At 39.6% G+C, this 14,740-nt stretch overlaps 1 protein-coding gene across 1 annotated transcript in view; it reads left to right on the top strand.

Moving 5' to 3' along the window:
* The window catches only part of bahd1 (bromo adjacent homology domain containing 1), a 30,197-nt gene extending 15,770 nt beyond the window's left edge, over nucleotides 1-14,427 (top strand). The window contains exons 3-7 of the mRNA XM_014210038.2: nucleotides 7,475-7,872; nucleotides 10,372-10,531; nucleotides 10,940-11,019; nucleotides 11,836-11,927; nucleotides 12,653-14,427. Of these exons, the coding sequence (XP_014065513.2) occupies nucleotides 7,475-7,872; nucleotides 10,372-10,531; nucleotides 10,940-11,019; nucleotides 11,836-11,927; nucleotides 12,653-12,842 (920 nt within the window). The 3' untranslated portion in view covers nucleotides 12,843-14,427. The remainder of the gene's footprint in view (nucleotides 1-7,474; nucleotides 7,873-10,371; nucleotides 10,532-10,939; nucleotides 11,020-11,835; nucleotides 11,928-12,652) is intronic.
* The last annotated feature ends 313 nt before the right edge of the window (nucleotides 14,428-14,740 follow it).

The following is a 14,740-nucleotide window of genomic DNA, read 5'->3' on the forward strand; positions in this document are numbered from 1 at the left end:
TTTTAAAAATTAATCTCAGTTTAAGGAACTGTATTGTGGCCTTCCATGGCTTCCTATTTCACTGGGGTATAAAAATGAGGTAATACACACATATATAATCCCGTTGTCATTCATCGTGTGAAAAGGCAAAGAACCCACAAAGGAAAAGAGATAAATGGTTGTTGACCTTCAAAAATCAGGCAATGGGAGAAAAAAAAATGGCAAAAAAAACTAATATACCACTTACCACTCTTTGGGCAACAATTAAGAAGTTTAAAACCAGTGGAACAGTGGTAAACTTGCCTGGTATTGGACACAAGTGTATCTTGTCCCCACGCACAGTGAGGAAGATGGTTCTGGAGGCAAAGAAAAAACCAAGGGCCAAAGTTGGAGAAATACATTCACCACCTCCATACCAATATGCTCTTTGGAAGGGTTGCCTTTATTATTAAGAGCAACCAACAATTGTAAATGCCAGGAGTTCGCAAAACGCATTGGCACTTGGTTTGGAACCAGTGCTATGGTCAGATGACATGAAAATAGAGCTCTTTGGCCACGCACACCAGTGGTGAGTTTGGAGACAAAAGCATGATGTGTATTCAGAAAAGAAACTCATACCCAGCTAGCAAATAACATTCTGAGAACCATATGTTTCTTAGAGCTTGGTGAGAGTGTGGTTAATTATTTTCTTGGTATTTTATTACTTTAACAGAAGTTTCCTAAAAGTTCAAACATGGTTGGATTTAATAAAAATGTTGATAATGTTTTAGGAATGCTCTACAACTGGTTTGACATTGGGAATGTTCTCACATTGTTTGTAATGTTCTCAGAACAATGTTCTTCTGTGGAAATGTCAGTAACTCAGCATAACATTTCCTACAGGTTTCCTCATGGTTCTATTTAAAGTCTTGTTCTCAAATTGTTCTGAGAAAGTTAAGATAACTTTCCATAAGAAAACGTTAGTAACGTTCAGAGAACGTTCGAAAAATATTATTTAATATTATTTTAAAACATACACATTCCGTTCTCAGCATCAACAAAACTACATATATCTCGATCCTCTATCTTGTTAAGTGTTTTCAGCTGTGGCCACTAATTGGCCACACCCGATCTTAATGAGTGCTTGTTTCCTTTGAAATGGGTTCTGTTTGAATACACTAAAATAAACAGCTTTGTATAAGTAAAAAAAAAAACATGGCATGCTATCCTAACCCTCCATCCTGGTGGTGCAGTGGACTAATTCCATTGATAGAGAACAGAAGATCATAGGTTCAAATCACACTGACATAGTGCCACAATAAAAAAGAAATGTGTTTCCATGATTAATGCCTAAGCAAATGAATTTCCATGTGTGCTTGGAGTTCAAAACAGTTAGCCAAAGCTAGCAGTGTTATTAAAAGTCTTATTGAAACATATTCTCAGAACGTAATTAACTTCAAATAACCTATACTTTCTGTTCTCAGATCGTTAATAAAGCCTCCCAGGGAACCTTAGTAAAACGTTATCAGAATCTACCTGCAACCTAAGAATTAATGTTGACAGAACAGGAAAGAAAATCAATTTTACCAGTCAGGAAACTTATGGCTTCGTTCCCAGAACTAGTGAGAAACCTAAAACGTATGTTCCCACAGCTTCCAAGGAACCAAATCTGCTAGCTGGGTACCTACTTTAAAATATGGTGGTGGATCTTTGATGTTATGGGGCTGTTTTGTTCCACTGGTCCTGGGAACCTTGTTAAGGTCAACGGCATCAAGAACTCTACTATGTACCAGGACATTTTAGCCAACAAACCTGGTTGCCTCTACCAGGAGGTTCAACTTGGCCACAAGTGGCTCTTCCAGCAAGACAACAACCCCAAGCACACATCAATATCTACAAAGAAAGGATTAATTGACCACAAAATCTAAATTTTGGCAATGGTCATCTCTGTCTTCGGACTACAACCCCATTGAAAAACTTTGGTTTGAATGAATTGAAGAGGGCAGTCCATAAGCGCAGACCAAAGGATATCAATGATCTGGAAATATTCTGTATGGAGGATCCCTCCCAATGTGTCTCCAATCTCAAAAAAACATTTTAGAAAATGGCTCAGTGCTGTTATCCTCGCAAGGGAAGGCTGCCGGAGTATTAAAAACAGGGGTGCCAATAATTTTTAGATGTATTTTTATCACTTGTTAAACAAAATCTCTTTCTTTGAGCAATTGTATTAGTCTAAAATAATGTATTTTTTTTGTTTCCAATATAGCTCACTATTTGTCAAATTTACAGTATTTTTTGCTCCTCTTTATCAAGGATGCTAATCATTTTGGAGGTGACTGTATACAGTGATAATGATGTGAACGGGCCATGATTGTTGCAGGGTGTGAACCACATGTTTGAGATGGCTCAGTGTCCTTTAAGTCGATCAGTCAAACCAGCAACAATCTGTGGAGAATACTCATGTTTTGACCTTTAGAATACTCCTCACAGGAATGGCAGTTATAGGAAAATGTTACAGAGAATCAGAAATGTCACATAGGAGGCAAGAATCAAAATTTTACAAGAAATTTGTTCAGTCATGTTCTCCGGATTCATTCAGTGGGGTCTAAAAGCCTGGTAGGGTTTAACATCCACAGTCCTGAGCTGAACTTTGTTTCTTTATCCCTGCCCCCCACTCAACGTACATGGTCAGTGGAGTGCCTTAACTACTGTATCTAGCCACTAGTTGTATGAGTAATCATCACAGATGGTTTAGATAGAATGTACTGTATTTACTACTGAAGCTGAGTAGTATTCATGCAGAGATGCCAAGCTGTGGCATTTGATCAACTGAAGACCAGTTACTCCGAAATCCCAATTGCTCCCAGTGGTCCTCTATATAGGGTCTGTTAATCTTTGTAGCAGAGCTTGGTACTGTACACACAAGATGAAGGAAAAAGGAAACCGCACACTGCTCTTGATAGTATCACTGATCTTTATTAAGCTTTACGTATTGGCCTCACGGCCTTCGTCAGAGCTTTTGTGAGTTTTTAAAAAGAATTAGCACCCTTATGTAGACCTAGCCCCACCCACATCCGTTCCACACATCGAAAGGGGTTGGAGGCCAAGGAAAAACAAATAAGTGTTACCAAATATAACAATATGCATTTCATAAATATTTGAATAAAGTGTGTAAATAAGACGTTTTAAACACGTCTGTAAAACCACAATGAGGACATAGACCTACCGAGCAAGGTTTCATTAATCATTGGGTACATCGTACGAAAAAACATCAGAGTAATCTGATATAGGGGCTTAATTCATGTTCAAATTCACAACATAACATACATAGGTATTTCATCATTAAGACCATTAGGAAATAATGTCTGGAGGGTGAAAATCCAAAAACATTCTCTTTTGCTCAGAGTATTATTAATATCACCTCCCCTGTCTGATATCTTAACTTTCTCTATGCCACAAAATCTAAAGGTAGAAATGGCATGCTTTAGGTCATTAAAATGTACTGCGACTGTATAATCCCTGTCGTTTATCCTGATTGAACTTTTATGTCCACTGATTCTCTGTTTGAGAGAACGAGAGGTTTTACCTACATAGCACAGCCCACATGGACATGTAATAATGTAAATAACATGGGTGGTGGAACACGTAATAATGTCATTTATTTGGAACAGTTTTCCTGTATGTGGGTGGTAGAAATATTCACACTTCATCATATTGTTGCACTGTGCGCATCCTCTGCATTTATAGCTGCCATTTGGAAGAGGGCGTAAAAGAGCCTGGCTGATTTTCTTTTGTGGCTGGCAGTTGTCATGAACCAATTTATCGCGTAAATTGTGACCTGACCTATACACAATAAGTGGTGGATTTTTAAATTCAGCCGGCAAAGCTGGGTCCGATGATAAAATATTCCAGTGTTTCTTGACCGCATCTCCCACTTTTCGCGAGTTCAAAGTATATGTGGTTGTGAACATTACGAAGTGTTCTTTAGCTTTAGCGGGTCTTTTTTTGTAGCAGTTCATCTCGTGTTTTTCCCAATGCCAAATTAAGAGCTTCATCCACAGAGGATGCGCACAGTACAACAATATGATGAAGTGTGAATATTTCTGCCACCCACATACAGGAAAATGGTTCCAAATAAATGACATTATTACGTGTTCCACCGCCCATGTTATTTACATTATTACATGTCCATGTGGGCTGTGCTATGTAGGTAAAACCTCTCGTTCTCTCAAACAGAGAATCAGTGGACATAAAAGTTCAATCAGGATAAACGACAGGGATTATACAGTCGCAGTACATTTTAATGACCTAAAGCATGCCATTTCTACCTTTAGATTTTGTGGCATAGAGAAAGTTAAGATATCCTCTATGGGCTAGGTGGGACGCAAGCGTCCCACCCGTGGTGCACTCCATCAACAGCAGGTGCATTTCAAGAGCGGCAAATTTGAATCCAAATAAATGTCAAAATTAAAATTTTTCAAACATACAACTATTTTACACCCTTTGAAAGATAAACATCTCCTTAATCTAACCACGTTTTCCGATTTCAAAAAGGTTTTACGGCGAAAGCATACATTTAGAGTATGTTAGGACAGTACATTTACAAGAGTTGTGTGTAATGTTGTGCCAATTCAAAGACAGGCGTCACCAAAACCATAAAATCAGCTAAAATTATGCACTAACCTTTTACAATCTCCAACAGATGACACTCCTAGGACATTATGTTAGACAATGCATGCATTTTTAGTTCTATCAAGTTCATATTTATATCCAAAAACAGCGTTTTACTGTGGCGTTGATGTTCAGGAAATCGTTTCCCTCCAATAACCGGCATTCAAGTCAGCACCACAAATTAAATAATTAAAATTAGAAAACATTGGTAAAATATTATATTGTCATTTAAAGAATTATAGATTTACATCTCTTGAACGCAATCAACTTGCCAGATTTAAAAATAACCTTACTGGGAAATCACACTTTGCAATAATCTGAGCACTGCGCCCAGAAAAATACGCGTTGCGATACAGACTAGCCGCCATGTTGGGGAGATCTAAAATCGAAAATACTATGTAAATAATCCATTACCTTTGATTCTCTTCATCAGATGTCACTTCCAGGTATCACAGGTCCATAACGAATGTAGTTTTGTTCAAAAAAGCTCATCATTTATGTCCAAAAATCTCCGTCTTGTTAGCACATGATCTAAGCCCGCCGGACTTCACTTCATGAACGAGGGGAAAAAATATATTTACGTTCGTTCAAACATGTCAAACGTTGTATAGCATAAATCATTAGGGCCTTTTTTAACCAGAACATGAATAATATTCAAGGTGGACGAATGCATTCTCTTTTATAACGTATTGGAACGAGGGTACCCAACATGAACTCGCGCCAGGTGTCTAATGGGCCATCATCGTTCCATGGCTCTTGTTCGGTCAGATCTCCCTCCAGAAGACTCAAAACACTTTGTAAAGGCTGGTGATATCTAGTGGAAGCAATAGGAAGTGCCAAAATATTCCTCAGCCCCTGTGTTTTTCAATGGCATAGGTTTAAAGGTAATGCAACACATCAGGTATCCAATTCCTGTCAGAATCTGTCTCAGGGTTTTGCCTGCCAAATGAGTTCTGTTATACTCACAGACACCATTCAAACAGTTTTAGAAACTTTAGGGTGTTTTCTATCCATATATAATAAGTATATGCATATTCTAGTTACTGGGTAGGATTAGTAACCAGATTAAATCGGGTACATTTTTTTATCCAGCCGTGCAAATACTGCCCCCTAGCCCTAACAGGATATCAGACAGGGGAGGTGATATTAATAATACTCTGAGCAAAAGAGAATGTTTTTGGATTTTCACCCTCCAGACATTATTTCCTAATGGTCTTAATGATGAAATACCTATGCATGTTATGTTGTGAATTTGAACATGAATTAAGCCCCTATATCAGATTACTCTGATGTTTTTCGTACGATGTACCCAGTGATTAATGAAAACTTGCTCGGTAGGTCTATGTCCTCATTGTGGTTTTACAGACGTGTTTAATACGTCTTATTTACACACTTTATTCGAATATTTGTGAAATGCATATTGTTATATTTGGTAACACTTATTTGTTTTTCCTTTGCCTCCAACCCCTTTCGATGCGTGGAACGGATGTGGGTGGGACTTGGTCTACATAAGGGTGCTATTTTTTTTTTTAAACTCACAAAAGCTCTGACGAAGGCCGTGAGGCCGATACGTAAAGTTTATTAAAGATCAGTGATACTATCAAGAGCAGTGTGCGGTTTCCTTTTTCCTTCATCTTGCTCAACTTTTACCATGCACCTGGAAAAAAGATTGCTCAGATGTGCAAGTGCCTTTTGCATTTTGAATTACTGTACACACAAGACAGGCCGACATGATTCCACATGTTGTTACTATCAACCAGGAGTCCCAAAGTATCATAGCCCCTTTACGGTTCTTTAGTCACTGCCTCAGGAGGACAGCAGAACCACTGTTACTGAGGGTATTTGTTCTCAGATGGTCTGTGGTCAGGTCTTAATTGTCAGGGACCACAGCAGCATTCACAACCTCATTAAGTAGGCTGATTACAGATCAAGATGGCATATCATTGGCATTGCACAGTCAGAGGCGCTATTAGCTGAAGTAAATTGGTATTTGGTAGTGTCTTGTTGCCTCTGTTGAGCCGCCTGCTTTGAAGTGACAGAGAAATGGACCCTTTTCCCCAAAGAAGTGATCAAGACATCTTTTTTCTTTTCAGCTACAACAAGATTGAGATGATTTATTATAATGTGACATTTATTGTATCCTCTCTCATCCTAGCTGGCCTTAATGGTCAGGTGAAGCTGCCCCACAGCTTGGTTGATTCCTATGTTTTTATTAAAGACTCTACATTACATTAGAGTACAATACAGCATCTCCACTACCTTTGTGCACAGATCCAATCATGCATCAGATTATGGAATAATATACTTCCAGAAATAAACAGAAGTGGTAAATGAGTGCCGATTGAGATGAGAGTCAAGGAGCATAAATGTTATAATACAACAAAAAAACACATTTAGCGTAATAGGTGACTAAACACTATTCACAAAAAAAGGTGCATAAAAGGCTTTGACCTCAACTGACTGCATCACTTTGTATATTACAGTATCATATCAACTTTAACCAGTTCTCTGATTCCACACTGCCGGTCTGTGGTCCATCAGACCACAATAAATGGACATCTCTGTCATTCTGATATGCATTTGTGGCCCGCTGTTGCAGCCTTGTGCCTCACAGCTACAATTAATACAGGGGATACAGATAGGCAGTGTTCTAATCTCTACTGCATGCAGCGTCGCTGTTTCTATATCAGTGGTGCTGAAACAGAGTGGGCTCACCATGACAGGAAAGGAGAGGATGAGTCTGGAGGTTTTGTGAGGGTCTATGTGAGGGTGTGTGTGGGTACGTGTGTGTGTTTAATAAGAGACTGATCACTCCAGTGTCTGACAGCTCCAATTTTCCCCACAGAAGACTACTCCTCGTCTCTGGAGGACCACAGCTCCTCCTCTGTCCCAGCCTCCCCCGCACCCCGGCCCCTCTCCGGCTGCCCCGCCAGCCCCAGCACTCCCCCAGCTGCCCAATCAGTGTCCTGCTTTCAGACCTCTCTATCAGACCCCAGCCAACTGCAGGTCCCGCTGCAGGTGGTCCGGGAGTGCCCTCAGAGTGCCAAGCCACCGAGCGGCTCTCTGTCTGGGGTGAGCAGCGGCTCGTGGTCCGTCTGCCCCCACATTCAAGACAAGCAGCAGCTGGGGCCCGCCGGCCTCGCAGCCTGCAGAGCTGCCAAGCAGCAGAGGATCACCCGTCGCCGGGCAACCAATGGTTGGCTGCCCGTGGGCGTGCCCTTCGAGGGGGAGGTTTTCACTGTGGTATGTATTGCTGTGTTAAAGGGATAATCCACCCCCAGAAATAAAAATCATGAAACTCCTGTCAATTTGGTGAAAGCCTATGTTTAATCAGTAGGTAAAGTAATAATATTCCAGTGATTTAAGTTCTAAGTGGTCCGTCTGTGAAATCAGGAAATCGTGTAGGAACGCATCATAGCTACTGTACATGGTTCTTGTCACTGGAGATTGGGGATCACACTATCACATTCAATAACGCTTTTAAAACAATTACCTGCACTCCAGATCGCCAAATCAGCCAATAGATGGTATGGGCATACTTGTCTAGAACAGCGATTCTCAACTGGTGGGAGGATTTGAATGGGTTGCGGTTGTCATTTTTTAAAATAAATAATAATAATAATAATAATGATTTTATGAAACAATACTCCAGTCTGAACTTGAGTGACTTAAACCAGGTAGAAAGTTTGTAGAAATTATAATGAATTTACATTTTAAAATAATTTTCTCTGAACAATCTTTCTTTAATAACTGTATTTTTAATATAGAGCTATTAGCAGTGCCATTTTGGTTGATTTTGTGGTCTCAAACTATAAGTTTATTAACATTCTTCATCAACAATTAGCAGTACCATTTAGGTTGATTTTGTGGTCTCAAACTATGAGTTTATTAACATTCTTCATCAACAATATGGGCAAAATGTAATTATTGACAATAAAAGTGGTGGGAATGTTGTTCCCTTGTCATGTAATTGCTACATTTAATATCAATATAGCATTTAAAATATACTGAAAAAATGTATAAACACAACATGTAAAGTTTTGTTCCCATGTTTCATGAGCTGAGATAAAAGTCCCAGAAATATTCCATATTCACTAAAAGCTTATTTCTCTCAAATGTTGTGCACAAATGTGTTTACATTGCTGTTAGTGAGCATTTCTCAATTTGCCAAGATAATCCATCTACCTGACAGGTGTGGCATATCAAGAAGCTGATTAAACAGCATGATTATTACACAGGTGCACCTTGTGCTGGGAATAATAAAAGGCCACTCTAAAATGTGCAGTTTTGGGGGAGTGTGCAATTGGCATGCTGACTGCAGGAATTTCCACCAAAGTTGTTGACAGATAATTGCATGTTAATTTCTCTACCATAAGCTTCCAACTTCGTTTTACAGAATTTGGCAGTACGTTCAACCGGCCTCAAAACCGTAGACAACGTGTAATCACGCCAGCCCAGGACCTCCACATCCTTCTTCTTCACCTGCGGGATCGTCTGAGGGGGTGCTGAGGAGTATTTATGTCTATAATAATGCCCTTTTGTAGAGAAAAACGAATTCTGATTGGCTGGACCTGGTTCCCCAGTGGGTGGGCCTATGCCTTCCCAGGCTGTCTCATGGCTGCGCCCTTGCCCAGTCCTGTGAAATCAATAGATTATGGCCTAATTAATTTATTTTAATTGACTGATTTACTTACATGAACTGTCAAATCTTTGAAATTGTTGCATGTTGCGTCTATATTTTATATCAGTATAGGTTTCCAGATTGTGTTTTGGCGCTAATTTTTTTGCGAATATTGGGTCACGACTGAGACAACCTGGTTCAATTTGGGTCCCGAGGCAAAACCAGTTGAGAACCACTGGTCTAGAACACATCCAACCGTTTATATCGTTACAACAAAGTATATTTCGATTAGATGTGCTCAATCTAAACAGTGCACCAAATGTTCTATTCAGTTTCTCCTTCAAGTACCATCTCGCAATGCGCCCTGTTTGCCTGTGGGAGTGTGGGAAAGGGCCGTTGTTCCCATAGCAAAGTACTCTGCACTCGCTCTGGGCAGAGAGGAACTGCAAGTTGAACTCAGTGAGATAGACTTCTAAATGGATAGAGCAGTTTGTTTAGGTCATTTTCCAGCTAGCTAGCTACTTTACATGCTGATATTTACTTTGGTTTTATTGTGCGTAGCTACATTTGCTAGCTAGCTACCTAGCTAGCTAGCAATCCCTACCCCTATTTTTATTTTTTTGCAATTTGAAAATTGTTGTGGAAATCTGTTGTAGCTCAAGTCGACTACAAAACCAACATTGCAATGCTCTCTCTCTGGGCTAGCTACAATGTTGGTTTTGTAGTCGACTTGAGCTGCAACAGATTTCCACAACGATTTTCACGTTGCAAAATATATATATATATATATTTCACATGTTGCTACCAACCTTTGTTATAACAACAAAATGAAACATTTCTTCACCCAAAAATATTGTTTTCACATTTTAGTGTTATTTAACACTGTTCAACACTGGAATTAGGGGTTTGGGGTGGATTATTCCTTTAAGAGATATTGATTGTACCTTGTAAGGTAACTAGCTGAGGCTACAGAATATTATATTTAGAACTGTAAAGACAAACTTTGTCTGTATGCATGTATGATATTATTACACATCATGTGCTTAGCATGTGCTTGCATGTACCAATAACATTGCTAATAGTATGTGGCAACAATGGTGACATATTGACTATGTTTCCAGGGGGAAGAGACAACAGTGTTGCGCAAATGTTTTGAAGGGGTCAAGCGGGATGGGGAGATCATTTGGGTTCGAGACACAGTCCTGTTGCGCTCTGGCTCCAGGAAGAAGTCTCTGCCCTACATAGCCAAAATCTCAGCCCTATGGGAGGACTCAGAATCCGGTGAGGCACCGCCTTTTTTTACACAAAACTAAACTATAGTCATGTTTAAAACCATAGACCCACAGGTTCAAATACTATTGATTTTGTTTGAAATACTTCAGATTGAGCTTGCCTTGCACAATGGAACTAATGGAATAGCCCCAAAAGTACAAAACCTGCCCATCTTTTGTTCCAGGCAAGAATCAAATGCTCAAAACATTAGAATGAAAACAAATACCATTTGAACCAAGGTCTGTTAAACAGACCATTGTTTGCTGCATAATCATTTAGAGAATGTGACAAAACGTGAAATATTATGAATAGGATCCCTACCCATCACCGGATGGAATCCCTACCCATCATAATTCGATACAACTTCAGTTATCCTCCTATCACCCTGAAAATTGCACTGTCTGTGTGTATCCTCAGGAGAGATGATGATGAGTCTGTTTTGGTACTACCGCCCAGAACACACACAGGGAGGCCGCAATCCCAGCACACACTGTGAGGTGAGTTCGCAGAAAGCTGAGTTCACACTGTGTGGCTGCAATCCACAATGTTTGTCCAGCCCCAGCCTGGTTCTCCATAGGGAATGAGATGGCAAACACATTACTTCTGTTGAATTATGTATTTCCTGGAGAAATAGGCTACAGGTTTCCCGTTGTCAATATCCCTCAGGAACAAACAGACTTTGTTCACCCAGGCTAGAAATAATAAACAGCAGCCTTATTCACAACCCACTGGGCACAGATGTCAATTCAACGTTTATTCCACGTTAGTTCAACGTAATTAAATTGAAATGACGTGGAAACAACGTTGATTCAATCAATGTGTGCCCAGTGGAAATTATCTGCGAGAGAGCTAGGTTGTGCGGGAGAGCTAGTAGGGAGAAAAATGTTTTGAAACAGGGAGGCACTAACTGAACTTGTCCAATGAAAACACAGATTTTCATGACCTGTTGTAAAACATTTTGCTGCAGTGTGCCCTACTTAATACCCTAGGCTTTGAGAAGACCAAAGCGAGTGCTTTGCTCTACTAAAGCCTCTGTAAGGATAACTATCTAGGATTAAAACAAGACACACTTTTTTGATCTCCCATGACTGTGTGATTTCCTGATGGTAATTGGGTCTTGGTGATGATGTCAGATACACATAGTTACGAGATTTCTCTTCATATTAAAGGGATAGTTCAGTTATAACATATTTTGATACATGTACATATGTAAAATTGCTGAAATATCCCTTTAAGCAGGGTATTTGTTTTGGTTCATAAGTGAAGATGCATGCATCATTTTCTTCCGCCTTGTCACCTGACTTTGTTTCCAGAATGAGATTTTTGCATCTCGGCATCAGGACCAGAACAGTGTGGCCTGCATTGAAGACAAGTGCTACGTTTTGACGTTAGCACAGTACTGTAGGTAAGGTGTCTGTTTTTCGCTGATGGGAGCTGGGGCGTGAGAATCAATAGGATGTGGGAGCCACATGATGTTGAGTGGATTGTATTACATTATATCTGTTGCATTGTATTTGTTCACTTATTTTTCTCTGTGATCTATTCTAAGATGTTAAAGGGAAATTCCGCCACTTTTCAACCTCATATTCATTATCTCCAGCACCATACTCGGCACCTTATTCATTATCTCCAGCACCATACCATACAGTGATGCGCAAATGTTTTGAAGGGGTCAAGCGGGATGGGGAGGTCATTTGGGTTGGAGACACAGTCCTGCTGCGCTCTGGCCCCAGGAAGAAGTCTCTGCCCTCTAGATATGTAAAAACGATGTGTTTCTATGATCTGTGGTTAAAAAGACAAGAAAAAAATGCTTCTCTGTGTCATCACAGGGTAGTATTAAAAGTACGAAACCATCAACGAGTTCCTAGCCAGAGGGAGGGTATTTTCATGCTCTCCATGTCACTGCGAAACTCAGTTTTTGAAAATCACTGTTTTCACAAATGTTTAACTTCTGATGAGGTCATCGGGAGGAACATTTTAAATGTTATATATTTTTCTACAAAACATAGAAATGTGCCGTTTTCACATATGTAGACACTGGTATTTTGCTGGAGATAATGAAAATGAGGTTGAAAAACAGTGGAATTTCCATTTAAGCATTTGGGTGGTCTTCTTGACATGGTATTTCAGATTTTGTGCCTTCGTGAAATGTCGCGGGGAGGGTCTCCCTGAAAGTGCCACCAGAATGGTACCGCCTTGTGTTGAATACAGCACCTCTGCCCACCGCTGTGTGCCCACGGACATCGACCCCAACCTGGTGTTCGTCTGTCGCCACGTCTACGACTTCCGCTACGGGCGCATCCTGAAGAACCTGCAGTAGCACTTGTGAGGACAGTGGTAGATGGAAGGAATATTAAACAGTGAAAGAAGAGGTTAAAAAGACACTATTTAGTTTTTTCCTCAGAATCCTCACCAAAAGCGCCAGTTGAGACAGACCAAGCCACTCTGTTTTGAGAGGGGCGTGAGATGTCAACAGTTTTAGGCTGAGTAAGTCTCGATGTCTGGAAGTGTTTTTGCTCAATGTCTCTCTATCTCTCTCTCGCGCAAATCCTGTGGGTCACACTTGGTCAATGAGGAAATGTTTTTTATCATCACAAGTACAAATCCACTTTTTTGTTTTTACTACTTTGCCAAATTATGATTTTATTTTTGCATCATCCCATTCCTTTGCCTATATATATGTGGGTTATATGTATATATGTGAGTTAAGACTTGTTTTGGATTTAATGGGATGACTCATAAATTAAATGAGGGCTTAACACTTTTATCTGTAATGATTTAGTCTTGAATTTAAAGTTTAATGGGCTTAAGTGCATAGAGAAATATGTATTTATATATGGAGAAAATCTAATTTATTTTTTAAGTAATTTAAGAGTGAATTATTTTCACTTTTCAAAGCGAGAAATTATCCAGGCGTTTGCCAACACTGACTCACTGTCTGCACTGTCTTAGAGGTGAAGTACCTGTGAATCCCAAACCAGCCCCTCTCCCCTACCAACTCACTCAGAGGTGCCCTTCGTTGTCACGTCCTCCGTTGTCACGTGCTGCTCAAGAAATTCCTAGGGGGACTTCTAGAGTGGAGAGGTGATCAAATAAACCCATCAACTTTGGTACACACTTGTGACTTGAATTGTGCAATTCATGTTTCACATTTAAATAATTATTTAAATAATTATATAAGCAGGAAATTCTAATTAACAAATTCCCCTTGTCGTCTTAGAAGATATAAACCTCAGTAACAGTTAACAGATTACATTTAATTTGTGAGGTAATTTATTTGGTATTTGCTCAAAATCAGACACATATGAATGCATATTGCGCAAACTCCAAACATATTGCGCTGTGTGTTGGGATAGCACTTCGCTCTGGAGCCGGCAGCCTTGCTGGCTCGGTCAAAGTGGCTATCACTTTGATCATTTTAACTCCCTCAGTTTTTGGACATGTGTGCATATGGCGGAGGCGTGCATGAATGTGCAAATGGAGGGCAGAAAGGAAGGGACTGTTTTTTTAGATTCAGCATATGAATGACCTGTGACTCTTAACTGGAAGGGCCACCACCAAGATAATGTTTTTTCCCTACTACCCTGCCTTGAATTGACCAATGAACAAGTGTTCTGCCGTTCTGCCCTTGAGCAAGGTAGTTAAGGTCAATTCTGTTAATTGATAACAAATGGATTTACCAAAAAGGGAATAGAAGGAGTGTAAATTGTCACATTCAACTCATTCCCCGGTGTAGAATACTCTGAATTTCAATTTTCTTATGTGCATACGTTACAAATTTTAGCATGGAGTTTCTGTGAATTCTTGGAAAGGATATTCATAGCACAGAGTGTTTGTATCATTTAACATGGACCTGTGTAATATAAAACAATATTTAAATGGAATAAATAATATATGATTTTGAATCCAAGAGTTTAATTTGATGAGATTGCAAAGTCAGTCTGACTCATCTTTGCATGTGCATGACATTGTGTCAAGTTCTTACAAATCAACATCAGTAACTGACTCTTATCTAGGTCCTGAACGGAGTTGACTTTCTAATAAAAATCTTTCTCCATTTAAAGGGCAACTCCACCACTTTTCAACCTCATTTTCATTATCTCCAGCACCATACCAGTGTCAACGTATGTAAATTAAAAAAAGTTTTATAGAAAAAATTACACGAAGTTACAAAGTTCTACCCAATGACATCATTAAAAATTAAAACATTTTAAAACC

Source organism: Salmo salar, chromosome ssa09, assembly GCF_905237065.1.
Source record: "Salmo salar chromosome ssa09, Ssal_v3.1, whole genome shotgun sequence".
NCBI lineage: Eukaryota > Metazoa > Chordata > Actinopteri > Salmoniformes > Salmonidae > Salmo > Salmo salar.